Raw genomic sequence first — 20113 nt, 5'->3', positions numbered from 1 at the left:
GGAACTTCTATAGCTTAACAATGAATACACATTCTACGGCAATTTACTTGCAGGTTATTAATTTTGCTGGATTGGCTCCTCTACCCAGGAACACAGTGAGAGACCTGTGACCATGGGACTCTCTGCAAATCATGCAAGTGGCCTCTGGTCATCTTTGCTGAACAGTTTTAATTTTATTTTGGTGTCACTCACATATATGCTGCTTGTTTTGCTGTCTTTATATTCAGCTATTTGGCTGTTTCTGTGAGGCCCAGCTATCTGCATTTTCAGACGTTTCTCTTCACACTGGGACTGCAGATGTGGACAGAATATGTTTGCTTTTAATTCCCCTCAGCACTGAACGATACAGGCATAGCACAAGTTGTATAGACATGGGGGCCCAGGCTTGGGGTTTGACCAAGCTGCACTTAGCACTGGACCTAAGAGAAGAGGGCAAAGGCAGCTGTCATCCACTGTACATCTTCTTGACAACATGCTAGTTCAGGCTGTTCTAAGCTGTGCCCCATTACAACAGCCCCCAAAGGCACAGGTCACCATATCATCTTTTAGTATCACATCTTAATTAAGAAGAATCCTTATCCCGAGTTTTTAAAACTGGAAAATCAGAACACAGAGAACAAGTCTCAAACTATAACTGGCAACATTTTCTTTTAATTGTGTCTGGTAATTGTTTTGTAAGTACAAAAGCCTTGCCTCTTATACAAAAACAGGCCGGTGTACCTTTTCTTACTATTCGTATTATGTCATCAAAGACAGAACGATGAAATAAGAAATGTTATACATAAATCTTTATTGTACAATACATTGCATGGAACATTTTTCATTAGATATATCTATAGTACTTAATGCATATTTTGAAACACACTCTTAAAATAGGTCCGTGCAAACACACTTATACAATGACACCACTGACAACACCATATAAATAGCTTGAGACACAGCTGTAACACTTTACATTACACCTAAAGAACACGTTCTTCAGAACACAACAATGTAGACCACTCTTAATTTACAATATTAGAGTAATTTCCTTTATACAGAAAACTGTCAGACTGCATTAAGACCACAAAACTAAACAATTTTTGCTTTAACTACTTGTTTTGCAGATAAGATACTCACTCTTACAAGAGTCTTTATACTGTATGTCTTTTCTAGTATGCCAAGGGCCCTCGGTCCAGTGTCTGCAGCATTCCAGAGAAAGGGAGACTGTTTTTTGTTTCCGTGCATCTGAAGAAGTGGATTTTTTACCCACAAAAGCTCATGCCCAAATAAATCTGTTAGTCTTTAAGGTACCACTGGACTCCTCGTTGTAACTGTTCAGAGCACTTCTCCTTCCTTCTTGGTTAAAAAACACAAAGGTGCTGTCTTAGATATAGGATGAATGACAAAAATCTGCCCCCAACTTATCTTTTAAAGGTAACGTGCCTAGCCTTCATCTGTACAGTTATCTAACAAGACACCGGCATGGTTTACCTTAAGTATAGTAAACCATCTTCTATCTTTTTCTTTTTTGTGTAGTTTTCCTTTATGATCTTTCCAGAGGTCTTGGGTTTTATCTTTTCCACAGCAAGATGTGCAGCCAGGAATCACCCCTTTTTGGGGGGCGGGAGGCCATTTTTTTTAAAAATTAAAAATCACTTTATAGCCTCATACATTTACACAGCACTGCCCAAATATAGATGCCACTCCTTCAGTGAGCTCTGAGTGTCTGGACCCCTGCCTACATGCAGAGATCATTGCAGGATCAGGGCCACAGAGCCTTATGTTACTGCAATTATTTATAGGACTAGTCCCATTGAAATAAAGCCTACAGCGTGAGCCACATTTCAAAGCTTTTTATTATGTGAGCATTATATGACAGGTTACTACCTTAAGTTATGCTTTAACTTCTATGTGCGCTGATACGATTTATAAATCTGTTTTATTTGGAAAGTTGGAACACTGTAAGTTTATATTCACAATGGCAGCCCAAACAGAAGTTAGTATAATTGGAAAAAAATGTTTTCACTGTGAATTAAAAGCAAACAGATTTCTGTCTGAGGGAGGCTGGGATATCGGTGTGTATCACACCTATAAATCAAGCAGAAAACACACCTGATGTCCTTCAGTTTGGTTCCTCTGGGACTTGGTTCCTCTAATCCTGGAATATATCGCCACTTTCCTTGACCCAGCAAAAAAGGAAGTGACACATAAAGCAAGAAAGTGAGGTGAGACTAGTCAGCTATGAAGCAGAGAGCAGCTGGGTCCAGTTTTATAAGGGGTTACTTGGGGCGCAGAAACTGCAGTTCAGCTACCAGCTGTTCAGGCTCTCCCTGCTTATAAAAGCCTCCCCCGTGGGAGTACAAAGAGGAACAGTATTAATAGTGGTTGTGTCTGGAGAGACGTTCTCGTCTATAATCTTTTTTTCTGCTTAGTAGAGGAACTTCCTTATAGTACAATGTTTTTCCTAGGTTCTCAAGGTACATTCAATTTGCTTAATCTGGGATTCCACCTCAGAATGCTTCTAGCCTTGGGACTGCCTAATTTACTAACCTGCAGGCATGCGATGTGCTGACAAAATTTTAATAAGCAGCTTTTCCTGGGGCTGTGGTAAATACTGTGTACGTGGATAGTATGTTTGGAGTGAAGGGTGGGAGGGACTTCAGAATCTATTCCTTAGTTTTCCCTTTTAACCAAAAACATTTTCTCATCGCTATGATCCAGGAAGGTGGCAGTATCATTTGGCAAAACGTTTTCTTTTCACAGTTATTGGTGAAATCCTGGTCCTATCCAAATCAATAGCAAATGTCCCGTTGACTGCAAATTTGCAACAGAGCCAGGCTTACACCTTATATGTCTGACTTATTTCCAATTCAAAGTGGAGTAGATCAAAGCACACTGGGGAACTTTTAGGGAGTGGTATCAGAGTCCACATGGACAGTTAGGGGACTGTAGATTTATACCCCAGCTTGCTGCACACTAACTGTTCATCTAGACAAGCCCTGAGGCTCAGGGATAAGTCACTTGTGGGCAGTAATGAGGCTCAGGGATAAGTCATTTGTGGGCGGTGATGATTTAAGGTTATTCAGAGACTGTGTACATTGCCCCTGAGGCAAGGGAAATCACTCCAAGCCTCTCTGGAGTTTGGTGGCAGAATTTTAAGTTTCAGAGTAGCAGCCGTGTTAGTCTGTATTCACAAAGAAAAGGAGTACTTGTGGTACCTTATGCATCCGATGAAGTGAGCTGTAGCTCACGAAAGCTTAAGCTCAAATAAATTGGTTAGTCTCCAAGGTGCCACAAGTCCTCCTTTTTTTTTGAGAATTTTAAGTGTGTATTTCACTGCTTAAGTCTTGGACAGCAGTAGCCTCTGCATTTCCACTCTTATTGATATTTCTATTCTATTTTAATTGTGTTAAAAAAAAGATATTTTAACATTAAAATTAAGGTTGTTCAATGAAATACCTGGCAGGAGGGGTGCCACAGGAGCTTTGGAAAGCTCTTGTAGCTGACAGGAACCCAAAGAAAGAAAGGAGAGAAGGTCTCTCATGCTTCCATGCCTCGAGCAGGCAAAATTCAGCTTGAGACCAGCATGTCCTGCGTGGTCAGAATAGAGTGGAGTGGCAGGAGAGAACAGTGCCAACCCAAAATACTACATTACTGGAACCCCGCCCCTGGTCAGAGGAAGCCAGAAAGTCCTCCTGCTAATCAGCATTAATTTGAAGGCTGGGACATGTCATGGATAAGGAAAGACATGGGAGCTGCAAGGAGGAAATGTGGAGTTTTGGTGCTCATCCTCCCAGCCTCTAATAACTGAGCAAAAATACAATATGGAAAATTTCAGAGTAACAGCCGTGTTAGTCTGTATTCGCAAAAAGAAAAGGAGTACTGCCACAAGTACTCCTTTTCAATATGGAAAATGTACCTAATGACTTACTGCTGTTTAATATTACTTCCAGGAATGCTCCCAAAGCTACATAGGCAACTTAGAATAACCCTGCTCTGTTCAGCCCTCTTTTACAATGCCACTTTATGGTGGAAAACACTTCAAAGAGGAGCTAGGGTGGGAAGGTGGGTGGGGTTCAACTCTGTATCTTGAATTTTAAATATGCCTTTCCAACCCACCCACCCCAGCCCCGCAAAGCCTGACTGATGCATAGCTTAATATTCATAGAATCATAGGACTGGAAGGGACATTGAGAGGTCATCTAGCCCAGTCCCCTGCACTCATGACAGGAATAAGTATTATATAAACACCTGACAGGTGTTTGTCTAACCTGTTCTTAAAAAACTGCAGAAAGAGATTCAACAATCTCCCTAGGCAATGTATTCCAGTGCTTAACTACCCTGACAGTTAGGAAGTTTTTTCTAATGTCCATCCTAAACTTCTCTTGCTGCAATTTAAGCCCATTGCTTCTTGTCCTAGCCTCAGAGGTCAAGGACTCATATTTAGCTTGTGATCCACTATGACCCCCCAGATCCCTTTCCACAGTACTCCTTCCTAAGCAGTCAGTTCCCATTTTGTATGTAAGCAGCCACTGGCTTCAAGGAGACTACTCATGTTTTTAGGGTTCAATTGGTGCAGGACTGGGGCCAAAGTGTTTGTTTGGGAGGCACATACCAGAACTATATCTCGGGATTTACTTGTAAAATTCAGATAGACAGCAAGCCATTCAAAGGTCTTGTAGCTGTGAACTGAGGTAACTGGTGTGTTGTAATATATTTGCAAAAGGGAACTCAAATTACAGGAAATGTATAGGCAAGAGTGGGGAGGAGGGGGGACAAATACAGTTCCTGTATGGGAAGATATAGGCTCAGATCCTCTAGTATGGTGTGGCTCTTTGTGTTGCTCTGCCAGTTTATAGTGTACATAAAGCTTGCATAAATGGTCACATGAGGATTACTTCTGCATAGGGTTTTCATCTGGTGATGCAGAGCCAGTGTAGTAGCTCCTATGCCATCCCCTAATGGCTGGGGTTTCCCTAATCCCAGGCTGCAGGATCAGTTCCTTGGGGTTGTTAGTAGCTAGTACAAGTTAGAACAGTCCTTAGGCTGCTCTAAGTTACACCAAAAGATGGGCCTGCCACATAACTGGTCCACAACTGGGGAAGTGTAAAGATGGCTTAAAGTCATCTGTGCACACGCCCTTCTGAATTAGGTGGTGACAATCAATGATCTATGCCACTGAAAGTTAAAAGCCAGGGCAATAAATAACTGGGAATAGGGAAGAAATTTTCCTGTGAAATCAGTGTCTGTTTTGGGATTCAGTGCATACTCTCCCACTTTGCATAAGTTCCATCAACTTCTATCTTGGCAAATATTTACATTTCCCACTGGCTCAGTGACTAATGGCCTTTGTAGACTTGCCTCATGACCTTATCTGGGATTTGAAGAGTTTGTTTGCATGAATTTACCAGCCGGCAAATGTTTTCCTGCTGCTCTGATGTAACTTGTTTAGTGGTGGTGGTGGTGGTGTGGGGGGCGGAATATATATGTCTTCTGAGCACGTATTCAGAATATCCATGCACATTTCAGCCCTGTTTGCTTTGAGTATCTTGGAATTTAAAATTACCCTCAGAATGCTCCACAGTACGATCAGATAAACCCCTAAACGGCAGCCAGAGGGGTGTCTGGTCAGAAAGGAATGAGTAGAAGCAGGTCCCTTTGGATTTTTGTCTCTATTTAACTTTGATGAAGATGCATTTGTTTTGTTCATTTCTCCTGCAGGAGTTCTGCAATCATGGGTGTCCCACTGTGAGCTTATTTCTACTGCAGCGCCACTCAAAAAACTTTACAAAGGAGGTACAGCTACACTACACATCAAGCTTGTCTATGGCTTTCTTGAAATGCCTCCTCGTCTTTCTCCTTTAATGATAACTTTTTCCTGGGTCCCTGTATCACACTGGAGGAGGAAGCCTTTCTAAATGTGGAAAGTCTCCTCCGAAAGTTGCCCCCTGAAAAGAAATACAGGAGTGGGTCAAAGCAGCAGTTTGAAGCTGCCAAGGATAGGGTTATAACTACTAATTTCTGCATGAAAAGGATGTCTTCACAGCTGGAGTCTTTCCTCTTCAGGAAGTGAAGGTGGATTGTGCGCTGAATATGGTAAGGTGTGAAGCTGACCAGGAAGGCAGCTGTTACAATGATTATCATCCAGATGGCCTTCTTACGAGTAGACTGATTCTTCTTCAGTGAATTCTTCAGTAAGGTCCTTATGATCATGGCATAACAGATTGTTATGACACTAAAGGGGATAATGAAGCCTACAAACAGCGCAATATAATGTAGGACCAGCAGACTGGTCATCTGACTACTTTTTGGAGGTTCAAAGCACTTTGTCTTGTTACCTTCTTGGTAAGACCCACTCAGTAAAAAAGGAGAACTTGTCAGTGTGACAAAAATCCAAATGCTCATACATGCCAGTCTGGACTTTTTCTCAGTTACCAAATTGAGATTCTGGACGGGGAAAACTATGGCTATGCAGCGAGAGAAGCTCATGGCTGTCATGAATAAAATGCTACAGTACAGGTTGACGTAGAATGCATAGGAACTAACTCTGCATAAGAAGTCACCAAAGAACCAGTTGCCTCTGTGAACGTAATACACTACTCGAAGAGGCAGGGTGCATACACACAGGAGGTCTGACACTGCAAGATTCAGCATGTAGATCTGAAAGGCTGTCTTCTGCTGGTACGTTTTTATGAGGACACACAGTACAAAGCCATTTCCAACGAAGCCTAGAATCGCAATCATGGAGTACAACGTGGAGTACACTTTATTTCGGAAGTCGTCAATGGTCAAAGGGCACGTCAAGTTGTCGCCAGACAATACGGTCGTATTTCCTGAGGTATCCATGGGCTCTGCCTGAGAGGTATCACCTTGAGACCTACAGTCTAAAGATGAAAAATAAAAGTGAGTTTTATAAAGCAGTACATCAAAATATAACACAATTATTAAATGGAAAAGACAGAAAGGTGGGTTTTTTGTTTGTTTTTTGGGGTTGGGCTTGGAAGGCTCATATTGAGCTAATATTTCAAATATCTGATGGCATAACTATCCCCACAAAAGGCAGGATCAATGTTCTTAAACCCAGAGAATTCTTATTATAAACATAAAGGGTGAGATTTTCAAAATTCCTCAGCATTGGCTGGACTCTTCTCCCATTGAAATCAATTGGAGTTTTGCCATTGACCGCGAAGGGAGTTAGCCCAACACTGAGAACTTCTGAAAATCCCATGCTAATTTCTCGTAACTCATTCATTCTGAAGTAAAATAAAAGCAAATAAAAGAACAAAACAAAAATCCCCACTGGTGCTACCACTGGTTCCAAACTAGCAGTAGTACTGGTTGGAACTGCAACGCAGACAACTTTATTGGCTTCCGAGTTCTAACTTCCATGTTAGTTAAAAGGGGGAGAAGGAAATATCTGACAGCAGTATAATCACTGGTCAGCAAATATAGAACTTTAAAATGTATTCAAAAGGGACACCTTTAGCTACTCGCTCCTGTTTTTAATGTGCTCACTCTCTAAATGCCTGGCAAATCCCAGCTCCCTCCACACCATTCCGGAGGCCTTCTTGCATGAGGACAGACCTCAGCAGGAGAAAGCCCATAGGGCAATTTTTGTGTACAAAGTGTACAAAGAAGCCTTTTCTAGTACAGAGAACGATTTAAAAAAATATTTAAAAATAAACTTGAAGACAACTCCAAGGTTGAGGCTGCTCACAGCTAGAATAGATGCTTGTTAGCTGCCAAAATCCTGCACAGGCCTCACTCCATTTAGGGATAATACAAATCCCTCACTCATTTCAGAAGAGCCCTATATGTTAGCCTACCAAAATCCAAAATCTCATAGAATCTCAGGGTTGGAAGGGACCTCAGGAGGTCATCTAGTCCAGGGGAAGGAGACCAAAGCCCTGAGGTAAGTGGGAAAGCGGGAGGAAGCACAGGCAGGAATGTCTGTGAGGGGAGGGCTCCTGCCTCATACTGAGAATGAGGGGCGATCAGCAGGTTATCTCAAGTGCTTATATACGAATGCACAAAGCCTTGGAAACAAGCAGGGAGAACTGGAGGTCCTGGTCAAGGAATTATGACGTGATTGGAATAACAGAGACTTGGTGGGATAACTCACATGACTAGAGTACTGTCATGGATGGTTATAAACTGTTCAGGAAGGATAGGCAGGGCAGAAAAGGTGGGGGAGTAGCACTGTATGTAAGGGAGCAGTATGACTGCTCAGAGCTCCGGTACGAAACTGTAGAAAAACCTGAGTGTCTCTGGATTAAGTTTAGAAGTGTGAGCAACAAGAGTGATGTAGTGGTGGGAGTCTGCTATAGACCACCGGACCAGGGGGATGAGGTAGATGAGGCTTTCTTCCGGCAGCTCGCAGAAGCTACTAGATCGCACGCCCTGGTTCTCATGGGTGACTTTAATTTTCCTGATATCTGCTGGGAGAGCAATACAGCGGTGCATAGACAATCCAGGAAGTTTTTGGAAAGCATAGGGGACAATTTCCTGGTGCAAGTGCTAGAGGAGCCAACTAGGGGGGGAGCTTTTCTTGACCTGCTGCTCACAAACCGGGAAGAATTAGTGGGGGAAGCAAAAGTGGATGGGAATCTGGGAGGCAGTGACCATGAGTTGGTTGAGTTCAGGATCCTGACACAGGGAAGAAAGGTAAGCAGCAGGATACGGACCCTGGACTTCAGGAAAGCAGACTTCGACTCCCTCAGGGAACGGATGGGTAGGATCCCCTGGGGGAATAACATGAAGGGGAAAGGAGTCCAGGAGAGCTGGCTGTATTTCAAGGAATCCCTGTTGAGGTTACAGGGACAAACCATCCCGATGTGTCGAAAGAATAGTAAATATGGCAGGCGACCAGCTTGGCTTAACGGTGAAATCCTAGCGGATCTTAAACATAAAAAAGAAGCTTACAAGAAGTGGAAGGTTGGACATATGACCAGGGAAGAGTATAAAAATATTGCTCGGGCATGTAGGAATGAAATCAGGAGGGCCAAATCGCACCTGGAGCTGCAGCTAGCGAGAGGTATCAAGAGTAACAAGAAGGGTTTCTTCAGGTATGTTGGCAACAAGAAGAAAGCCAAGGAAAGTGTGGGCCCCTTAATGAATGAGGGAGGCAACCTAGTGACAGAGGATGTGGAAAAAGCTAATGTACTCAATGCTTTTTTTGCCTCTGTCTTCACGAACGAGGTCAGCTCCCAGACTGCTGCACTGGGCATCACAACATGGGGAATAGATGGCCAGTCCTCTGTGGAGAAAGAGGTGGTTAGGGACTATTTAGAAAAGCTGGACATGCACAAGTCCCTGGGGCCGGACGAGTTGCATCCGAGAGTGCAAAAGGAATTGTCGGCTGTGATTGCAGAGCCATTGGCCATTATCTTTGAAAACTCGTGGCGAACGGGGGAAGTCCCGGATGACTGGAAAAAGGCTAATGTAGTGCCAATCTTTAAAAAAGGGAAGGAGGAGGATCCTGGGAACTACAGGCCAGTCAGCCTCACCTCAGTCCCTGGAAAAATCATGGAGCAGGTCCTCAAAGAATCAATCCTGAAGCACTTACATGAGAGGAAAGTGATCAGGAACAGTCAGCATGGATTCACCAAGGGAAGGTCATGCCTGACTAATCTAATCGCCTTCTATGATGAGATTACTGGTTCTGTGGATGAAGGGAAAGCAGTGGATGTATTGTTTCTTGACTTTAGCAAAGCTTTTGACACGGTCTCCCACAGTATTCTTGTCAGCAAGTTAAAGAAGTATGGGCTGGATGAATGCACTATAAGGTGGGTAGAAAGTTGGCTAGATTGTCGGGCTCAACGGGTAGTGATCAATGGCTCCATGTCTAGTTGGCAGCTGGTGTCAAGTGGAGTGCCCCAGGGGTCGGTCCTGGGGCCGGTTTTGTTCAATATCTTCATAAATGATCTGGAGGATGGTGTGGATTGCACTCTCAGCAAATTTGCGGATGATACTAAACTGGGAGGAGTGGTAGATATGCTGGAGGGCAGGGATAGGATACAGAGGGACCTAGACAAATTGGAGGATTGGGCCAAAAGAAATCTGATGAGGTTCAATAAGGATAAGTGCAGGGTCCTGCACTTAGGACGGAAGAACCCAATGCACAGCTACAGACTAGGGACCGAATGGCTAGGCAGCAGTTCTGCGGAAAAGGACCTAGGGGTGACAGTGGACGAGAAGCTGGATATGAGTCAGCAGTGTACCCTTGTTGCCAAGAAGGCCAATGGCATTTTGGGATGTATAAGTAGGGGCATAGCAAGCAGATCGAGGGACGTGATCATCCCCCTCTATTCGACATTGGTGAGGCCTCATCTGGAGTACTGTGTCCAGTTTTGGGCCCCACACTACAAGAAGGATGTGGATAAATTGGAGAGAGTCCAGCGAAGGGCAACAAAAATGTTTAGGGGTCTGGAACACATGACTTATGAGGAGAGGCTGAGGGAACTGGGATTGTTTAGTCTGCAGAAGAGAAGAATGAGGGGGGATTTGATAGCTGCTTTCAACTACCTGAGAGGTGGTTCCAGAGAGGATGGTTCTAGACTATTCTCAGTGGTAGAAGAGGACAGGACAAGGAGTAATGGTCTCAAGTTGCAGTGGGGGAGGTTTAGGTTGGATATTAGGAAAAACTTTTTCACTAGGAGGGTGGTGAAACACTGGAATGCGTTACCTAGGGAGGTGGTAGAATCTCCTTCCTTAGAAGTTTTTAAGGTCAGGCTTGACAAAGCCCTGGCTGGGATGATTTAATTGGGGATTGGTCCTGCCTTGAGCAGGGGGTTGGACTAGATGACCTCCTGAGGTCCCTTCCAACCCTGATATTCTATGATTCTATGATTAGTCCAACCCCTGCTCAAAGCAGGCCCAATCCCCAATTTTCGCCCCAGATCCCTAAATGGCCCCCTCAGTGAATGAACTCACAGCCCTGGGTTTAGCAGGCCAATGCTCAAACCACTGAGCTATCCCTCCCCCCCAAATGTGGGAGGAGGGCTTACAATGGGAAGTTAACTATCAGGAAAAGCTTCAGACAACATGGGATGCATTTCTTTAATATTAGTGCTTTCTATAATCTCCCTTTGGTGACTCAGCATTTCTTTTGTTGTAAGATGCTAGCTTTACTCACCAGACTGGGGAATCATCCCATGCCCAAATCAGTTTTTATCCCTGCCTCCAGTCTCCATTCATTGTGCAAACCTCCAAGAAATTCACAATAGAAAAACAGAACTTCCAGTCGGGGCTTTCTATCCGGCCATAACATGTAGGGCTTCCCACCTGCAGTCTCCCTTCCCCAGGAACTACTGCAGGAGACTATCCCTTCCTGCAGCATCTTCCTACAGCTCTTTATAAGAAACAGCTATCCCCTTCTTAGCTGCACTTGATTAGTGAACAGGGCTGGCTGGTCCCAGATCTCTGGCCCTTAAATGGGTGTTACATATGTAAATAGTTCAGATGCTAAAAAGATGATGAGGATGAATTCCATCTAGGTCTGTGATGGGGACTATTGAAAGAGGTGCTATGAAGATAAAGATTTACTCCCCCAAACAAAGAAAAAAACATACATTTTACGCAGCACCATTTAGGAAGTGCACACTAGTGTGGTGCAAGGCGGCATGTAAGGTCAGTCTTCTGAAATCGTCAAGGGAAGTGCTGAGCTCAGGCATTTAATCACTTTTGGTTTCCTTTAATACTGGACAACTTCTGTATCAAATAAATATTTCTTGGGTGACATAATATTAGAAATGCTCAGCAGCAATCTCTGAAGGACATGCTAGCTATCGTGTGTGTGATTTGTAACAAACCCCTCTGTATGCCTGTAGAGGGGCAGGTGAGATTTGGAAGTGGACAAGCAAATATATAGAATGATTTGGTCAGAGCCACTTCCCAGCAGTGGGCAAGAACACATTCTCTCTGACTCAGAGCAGAATAGGCAAATCCCCTATCCCTGCCTAGGTTAGCTTCCTTACACAGACTCTGTTCCTCTTTGTGGGTTTCGTTCAGTTCAATTGCTTTATGTAGAGCAATTTAGAATATCAGGCTGTCTGATATTAGCAGTCGCATTTTATAATGTTTGAAGCAGATGAATAAAAACAAAGAGATACGTCAACCACTTAAAAAAGCCTAGTGTCTTCACTCTCAAGCAAGATGTTTGAGATTACATATGTGAGAAAGAATTAATACATGATGGCATGGTAAGGGTTTATCTGCATGAATTTACTTAGACTGTGAATTTTTTGGGGCAGGGCCTGTCTCTGTTCTGTATTTGTGCAGTGCCTACCACAATGGGGTCGTGTTCCATGACCAGGGTTCCTACGCACTACAGAAATACAATGACGAAATAAACAAATAAATAAACAAAATAAGCAAAATAAATAAATAATGTAAGTTTGGAATGGTCAGATTACTCAGGAGTGGGAAAGGCATCACGGGGTTATGCAGGTGTTCCCAAACGATATAACATTTATAGCATCCTACCCTAACAAGCCCTCTAGATGTGCCAAACATTTTACAGCAAGTCTATTTTTATAAATATTCCGGGAAGTTTTAAAACTTAATTGGGACTACTTTTTGTTTTCCTTCATCTCTGAAACCAGATGCTCTAGTTACCATGAGTTCAACAAAAACTCTAAAAGTGACCTTTAATAGCTTTCCATACATAAAAATATCATGACCTTAAGGTCTGATATCTCAGGATAATCCATGGGTCTTCCCATGGACAGCAGGAGATAGTCTCCCTGTTTAGAGTAGCTCAGTGATGAGTCTGATGGTCTTTGGGGAAGAGGTGCGGCTGCAGTGGTGGGAGAGGCTGTGGATGGAAGGACCTTACAACATGCAAACTTAAATAAGCAAGGGCCATGGGGCTTTCACGGACCTGAGAGGATGTTCACAGTTGCATTTGGATGACAAATCTATCCTGATTTTGGTTGAGAGGATTCTATGTGACACTTTGCACAACTATGCCCTCAACCTGGGACTAATTAAAACCAATTATCTACTGTAGGAAGGATTTCCCTCCCACTATTAGTTCCCTGAGGACCCAATCTCCCCCAGGTGTTGGCTATTATACATAAATTACTGTTTCTGTTATTATCCTTAAGAAGACAAGCAACTAGTCAACAGCAGTTTCTGATCATGCTTTTCTTTTAAAACAGCTGAGCACTGACATTTGTCGGGTTTCTAAATATGATTAAATATTTCCTTTAAAATCACGAGTCATTTGTAAGCGAAACTAAAAACCACTGATGAAATGTGCTGCATTCAAACAAGTAGGCTGATTATAACAAATAAAATATGTGCCAATTCTTGTGTGTATCTGTTGAAAGAATTTATATGCTAGCCGATGATGATTTAGATTAGTTTTGCATCATATGAATTAGGCACATGGAAAGTCTAATTTACAAACATGACCAAATGCCTCTACTGATGTAGTCATAAATAGGAATTTTTAACTAAATCAGTTTGTGTCTACACTTGATGGAGTCTTCAACCAAAACCTTGGATCTGAATAAACCTCAGTTGTGCAGGTGTTCCAAATCTGAGTCCAGATCCAGACATAAAATTTACACATAATCCCCCCCCACCCTTTTTTAAATAGTGGCAGAACCAGAACCCTGGATCCAAACATCCAACCTTGGGTAAAAATTGGACCGAACTTTGTGACTTAGACCAACTGCTTGTTCACATATTGAGGGTATAACAGATCCCTCTCTTTTTATGTTCTTTACACAACGACAATGCATTGAACCATTTATCTATGTACAGCTGCAGCTAACATGGTAGGCATGTAAGCAACCAGAAGGGGGCAGCCACGATTAACCAGAACAAAGTATATGCCAAATTAAAATAACCACCAAAAATTTAGAGAGGATTTAGTTTTGTTATTCTTACTAATTCTTCATATACTGTAGCGTCTAGTGGGTTTTAAATAAATTACACTGGAAAATTGCACTAAAGAATTACATAAACAAGAGACAAACCCAAGTATAAGATGATACTATGGCTGTTTCTAGAATGAGAGTTAAAGCATAATCAACCCTAGGTGTCAATTCTAGTGTTCTTAATGATGTGAGCCAGATTTAATTTTCTCTGAGGAGGAGTATGTGAGCTGCCTGCAAACACTGAACTCAGAAAGCTGCTTTTAAAAATTCCTTATTGTTATATTTTAGCTTAAAGGATAGAGTGAGGGATAGCCAGAACATACAGAACAAATTGAAAACCTTGCTGAGTTATATTGCATAGGTTTGAGTTAGCTTGCAAGATCAGTGTGGTGACTTGTATATTTTTCTTTCTGTTTGCAGGATCAGGCCCACAGTGTATCATGTTTATTTTATAGTCTATTTTTTATAATGTTGTCTCTGGTTGGATTGTCTAGGTCAGCAGTTCCCAGTCTATGGGTCATGAGTCATGACCCCAAGTGGGTTCACGCCAAAATGGTGGCTTCCATGCTGTCTGGGGTTGCAGGTAGCAACAAAGTCTGGAAATAGGATTATGCAGGCAAAAAGTTTGGGAACCGGTGATCTAGAACCTGATCCTGCCTCCCTGAGGTCCACGGGAACTTTGCCATTGACAGGGTTACAAACTCTCATGATCTTATTTCAAGTCTCAACATATTTGGTGTAATTCATGAAACCTCAGCTGCTGGAATAAAGAGATTGCATGAGAAACTCATCTATCTTGAAAAAAGCTGGAAGTTTCTAGCCCTCATGGGTTGCAGAGAAAAGTTTGAAAGTGTGAAACAAGGTCTCAGAAGTCAGAAGACAAAGAAAAAGAACCCCAAAGGTATTATTTTTAAAAATCTCCTGATTTTTAAGGCAATAATGATCTTTTGGGAGCCTCAGCTCATGAATTCTGAACTGTTGAGGTTGGTAATAATGTGGTTGACTTCACTCTGTGAAGGATAAAGCCCCTAGTTCCTCTAGCCTTCAGTTCTGAACCTGCAACCACTTACGCACGTTCATAACTTTTCTCAGGAGAGTTCAGTGGGACTATTTGTGTGCAAAATTACTCGTGTGCAAGTGATTGCAGGGTGGCAGCAATAGAGGAGGATTTCCATTTCAGTTATGTGAGCCTTTTGGCTATTAGATTTTTAATTAAGTCTCTTTCTTTTGCCCACTAGTTTGGCCAAAGCTGAGGGACTCTAATACAAGTAAGTTTGGGTAATGTGGGTTGTGTGTGTTCTGCCTTTGTAATCTCCTCCCCAAAGCGTTTTACTGCACCATGCAGTCAGTAAGCAGAAGTGTGCCAGTCCCTAGCACCTGTGACTAAGTTTGATGCCCATAGCAGAAAAGAGAGAATGGCAGTGAAATGTTAGGTGCATTGTAGTGCCTGTGAAAGGTGCTGGATTGAAAGTGCTGGAGGTTGAGGTCATCTGTTTACCCCAAAACAGACACACAGGCAATGGCAATATAGGGTCCCCACACTGCCCTATCAATTAGCTTTAATTCTGAACCAGAGGGACCAGCCCTAGGCTTTAGACAGCAATGAATTTTCTATGCTTATTGACTGCTTGAGCTCTTTACTATGGCCTTGTCTACACTGGGGATTTGCCTTGATTTCAGCTCCCAGTGTAGCTACGCCAGTGCAAACTCCCAGTGTAGACAGGCAAAGACTCTATAAGCCATAATTTGCACCTGTGCATTTTACAACCATTTCAGTTAGGGGTAAACTTTCCCAGGGCAAATAGAGGCTTTGCATTCTACACTAGAAGTTTGCACTACCGCAGTTACATTGGTGGCTGGCCACCAATGGCTGAAATTGGGGCAAATTCCCAGTGTGGACAAGGACTAAGCGTGCCAGCGAAACTTTCAAATGGTGGTGGCGGCGTTCTGATGTGGAAATCTATTTACTAAAAAGCTGTTAAAGGACAGCTCTCAGTCATAGCTAATCGGGGGCTGGATTCAAGCCAAGCTACATGAGAAATGCTTCATCTTCTATTACCAGTCCCATGGATCATCTAGTCTGCCCGCATCTGCTCTTTCTGTTAGTGTCCAACGTCCATGAAATTTTCTGTCATATTGATTAGGAGCAGATGATCAGCTGTGGGTTCTTTTTAAAAAGTAGGAAAAATTTTATGCTGAAGTATACTTTTGTTATGGTTTCAAGTATCGGGGGTAGCCGTGTTAGTCTGTATCCATAAAAACAACAAGGAGTCCGGTGGCACCTTAAAGACTAACAGATTTATTTGGGCATAAGCTTTAAGGTACCACTGGACTCCTTGTTGTTTTTGTTATGGTTCTGTGCTACTCCTAGGTAAATCTATATGCTATCTGTGGAGCTGTTAACTTTTGAGGAGATATGGTTTGAAAAGGTCACCAACGTTTTTCATCTTGTGTGTTTTGTATTTTCCTTGCAAATAAAGATATGTGGAACCACAGAATCGTAGAAGTGTAGGATTGAAAGGGACCTCAGTAGGTCATCTAGTCCAGTCCCCTGCACTCAAGGCAGGACTACATAACTAGACCATTCTTGACAGGTGTTTGTCTAACCTGTTCTTAAAAACCTCCACTGACAGAGATTCCACAACCTCACTAGGCAATTTGTTCCAGTGCTTACCTACTCTGACAGGAAGGTTTCAGAGTAACAGCCGTGTTAGTCTGTATTTGCAAAAAGAAAAGGAGTACTTGTGGAACCTGAGAGACTAACCAATTTATTTGAGCATAAGCTTTCGTGAGCTACAGCTCACTTCATCGGATGCATACTGTGGAAAGTTTAGAAGATCTTATTATATACACACAAAGCATGAAAAAAATACCTCCTCCCACCCCTCTCTATTTTTTTCATGCTTTGTGTGTATATAATAAGATCTTCTAAACTTTCCACAGTATGCATCCGATGAAGTGAGCTGTAGCTCACGAAAGCTTATGCTCAAATAAATTGGTTAGTCTCTAAGGTGCCACAAGTACTCCTTTTCCTTCTGACAGGAAGATTTTCCTATTGTCCAACCTAAACCTCCCTTGCTGCAATTTAAGCCCATTGCTTCTTGTCCTATCCTAAGAGGTTAACAAGAAAATTCCCCCCCCCCCTTCCTTATAATAATCTTGTACTTGAAGACTGTTATTATGTGTGTGTCCCACCCCTTCCCCCTCGGTCAGTTTTCTCTTCTCCAGAGTAAACAAATCCAATTTTTTCAATCTTTCCTCATAGATCTTGTTTTCTAGACTTTAAATCATTTTTGTTGCTCTCCTCTAGACTTTCTCCAATTTATCTACATTTCCTGAAATGTGGTGCCTAGAACTGGATACAATATTCCAGCGGAGGCCTTATCAGCATGGAATAGAGTGGAAGAATTAAGTCTTACCTCTTGCTTACAACACTCCTGCTAATACATCCCCATATGATATTTGATTTTTTTTTTTACCCAACAGTGTTACATTGTTGATTTAGGGCTCCTTTGAGCAGTCTCTTAAACAAAAGTAATTGTCAGATTCTGAGAGACATAGGCTATATAGATTTTCCTTTGCTTCCCAGATAATATGAATTATAACCAATAACAATAAAACTTCATTATCAGTCTTATCCTGATGTATCAATATTTTCTTAAGAGGTAAACATTGCTTTTGTATTTAATTCTGACTTGCAATTTGATAGTATGGTATTTGTAGTCAAGTGAACACTAAAGAAACTCAAAGTCTTAATGTGATACCATTCAAGCTCTCTTGAAGGTCCTGTCTACGTTGGATATTTTCTTTTAAATTTCCCACTGTTGTTACCACCAGTTCAGCTTCACTAGTGATAAAAAAGCTGGGAGTGCTAGTACAGACAAGCCACCAGTGCTTTAACCCCGGACTCTGAAGTAGTGTAGATAACACAGTGGTTAAAATACAGATGGCTGGTGTTCACTTATTGCCTATCTCTTATACAGGAATTTAAATGGCATCAGATAGAGATTTTTGGTTTCTTTAGTATTTGCTTGGTTACAAATACTGTACTTTCAAACTGCCAGCCTTAGTCAAGATTTTTGTTATGACTTGAATAGCTTTCAGCAGGTTGTTTGGAACATTGATGGTCATGAGGCAAATTTTTCAGTCAATACATATAAATTCTTCCCAGATCCAAAGATATGAGCTATGTTCACCCATCCTAATACTAATATTTCTTTTTTTTTTTCTGAGAGGAGGTATTAAAATGATCACTGTAGAATAAATGAGAAACGGTAGGGTTCTTTGGCTGGGGGTAAGTTTAATATTATTATGTAAGCGGAGAGCTTAATGTCCTCAAAAGAGATTTGCCTACTTCTGACCTTCTTGAAAAAACAGCAGACAGTGCTCACCTCCAGAGATGGGAAATGTGCAGCCTGTCCGTCAGTCCAGTAAATGCCTCAAGTGAGGTCCCTAAATCCATAGTTAAGCATCTGAATACAGGTGGCTTGATATTCAGTGGTGCAGATGCCTAACTGGATTTGAGGAACCTCACTTGTAGACACCCAGACTTGAAAGTTTTCTTCCACATCTCAGATTCTTCTACAAATTATCAAAAAGTCTGGCATTACATCTGAGGGAACAGAAAATAACCCCGTCAGTTACTGTAGACAGAGAAACCAGCAAACTTCTAAACTTTGGAAATAAAGCCATGTTTTCTCCTAATTGAAGCTGGGGCAGACACATCCTCCCCCACCCCCGGAAACCCCTGAACAACTTCCCCCTCCACACTATTGAGGGATCCACAGAAAGCCCTAAAATGTTCCTTACTGAAGCTTTGCAAGTGTTCTGCCCCAGGCATACTTCTCCCATTATGACAGGTTTCAGAGTAGCAGCTGTGTTAGTCTGTATCCGCAAAAAGAAAAGGAGTACTTGTGGCACCTTAGAGACTAACAAATTTATTTGAGCATGAGCTTTCGTGGCTCACGAAAGCTTATGGTCAAATAAATCTGTTAGTCTCTATGAGCTGTAGCTCACGAAAGCTTATGCTCAAATAAATTTGTTAGTCTCTAAGGTGCCACAAGTATTCCTTATCTTTCTCCCATTATGTCACTCTAGTTGTATTTTCCAAGTTAAAACATGCAATTTTCTAAATAATTTATGAAAAAAGCCTAACTATAGGTTGCAAAATCAGGCTGACGAGAGGAGATAAGACTCTCCTGCCACTTCTGCAATTCTCATTGTACCTAGCAATCTGCAGTATTAAAGACATGGAAAGAATCTTTGCAACCAGCATTTAAACATCAGATCAACTTACTTTTTAAGTCTCCAACTTGACACACAGGATCTTCTCACTGTTTTCACCCTTAGAAGTAAATGAAAGGTTCTGGGGAAGTCTAAGTTCAGTATTTTCTTCCCAGATCTGTCTAGGGCTGGCTTCAGTAACAAGCTGGTTATACCAGAGCATATGCTAAGAGCACACAGACTATTTGCATTTTCTTTGGTGGTTTAAAAAAGCCTCTGTAACGATCCTCCCTTAAGGCAGCTCTTTGCTGTGAGAGGAGGCAGCATGTGGCTATTGGCTAATGCTCAAAGGGGAAGAAGAGAACAGCCCACAAATATCTAAATATTTGCAGTTAAGTGAAAGTCACGTCATGACATTTTTGGGGTATGGATGGGGAAATAAAAACAAAAAAAGGAGAGAGAGAGGCTTGCAAGTGCATCTGACTCTTCTCGGCTCCAAGGTCTCCCAGCTGCAGGAACTCTATGGAGCTGAGACCTCTCCTGCTTTAAAAGAAGAACAGCTTGTGTCCCTCCCCAATTCCTGTGGCTAGGGAGTGGCTTAACCCTATCAACCGTGTAAAAAAAATAAATAACAGACAAATAAAAATAAATAGACAAGCTGTATCCCTTTTTCTGGAGTATGTGGCAGTGAGTCAGAGCAGATCAGGAGTATGTGGCAGTGAGTCAGAGCAGATCAGAGGATGCCTTTGAGTTTGTCTTTTCCAGATACCTTTTCCGGTCCCCTTTCCACACTCACTGTCCTGAGGCTTCCCATTTTTGTTACCTGTTTTCAAAATTAAATGTGCGAAGAACTGCTGGGCCACCTTGGACTCGATGAGACTGCAGTTTCTGATTGAAAAATCATAGCTTGCACGTGTGCAATTTAAAATCTCAGACTGTCATGTAGCTTATGAAGCAACGAGGGTCCAACTTCAATTTTTATGAGAGTTTAACACAGACTAGAAAGCAAGGGGCGCTGGAAG

The 20113-nt window shown here is 42.2% G+C and overlaps 1 protein-coding gene across 3 annotated transcripts; it reads right to left on the bottom strand.

Annotated features, from left to right (window-relative positions):
* Nucleotides 1–830: 830 nt before the first annotated feature.
* CYSLTR1 (cysteinyl leukotriene receptor 1) lies at nt 831–19592 on the bottom strand. Of its 3 annotated transcripts, none has more exons than XM_073360945.1 (2): nt 19165–19592; nt 831–6866 (listed from the first exon to the last, which is right to left on the bottom strand). In XM_073360945.1, the coding sequence occupies exon 2, from the start codon at nt 6826–6828 to the stop codon at nt 5797–5799; it is 1032 nt and encodes a 343-aa protein (XP_073217046.1). In that variant the 5' UTR covers nt 6829–6866; nt 19165–19592; the 3' UTR covers nt 831–5796. The 3 variants fall into 3 exon arrangements, 2 of the variants coding, with proteins under 2 accessions (XP_073217046.1, XP_073217047.1); XM_073360946.1 differs by lacking the exon at nt 19165–19592 and adding an exon at nt 18260–18310; XR_012160947.1 differs by lacking the exon at nt 831–6866 and adding an exon at nt 18304–18480.
* Between the last annotated feature and the right edge of the window lie 521 nt (nt 19593–20113).

This window comes from Lepidochelys kempii, chromosome 9 (genome assembly GCF_965140285.1).
Source record: "Lepidochelys kempii isolate rLepKem1 chromosome 9, rLepKem1.hap1, whole genome shotgun sequence".
In the NCBI taxonomy this organism is placed as follows: Eukaryota; Metazoa; Chordata; order Testudines; family Cheloniidae; genus Lepidochelys; species Lepidochelys kempii.
Note: the sequence above shows the minus strand (reverse complement) of the source record. Positions and strands in the feature narration are given on the sequence as shown.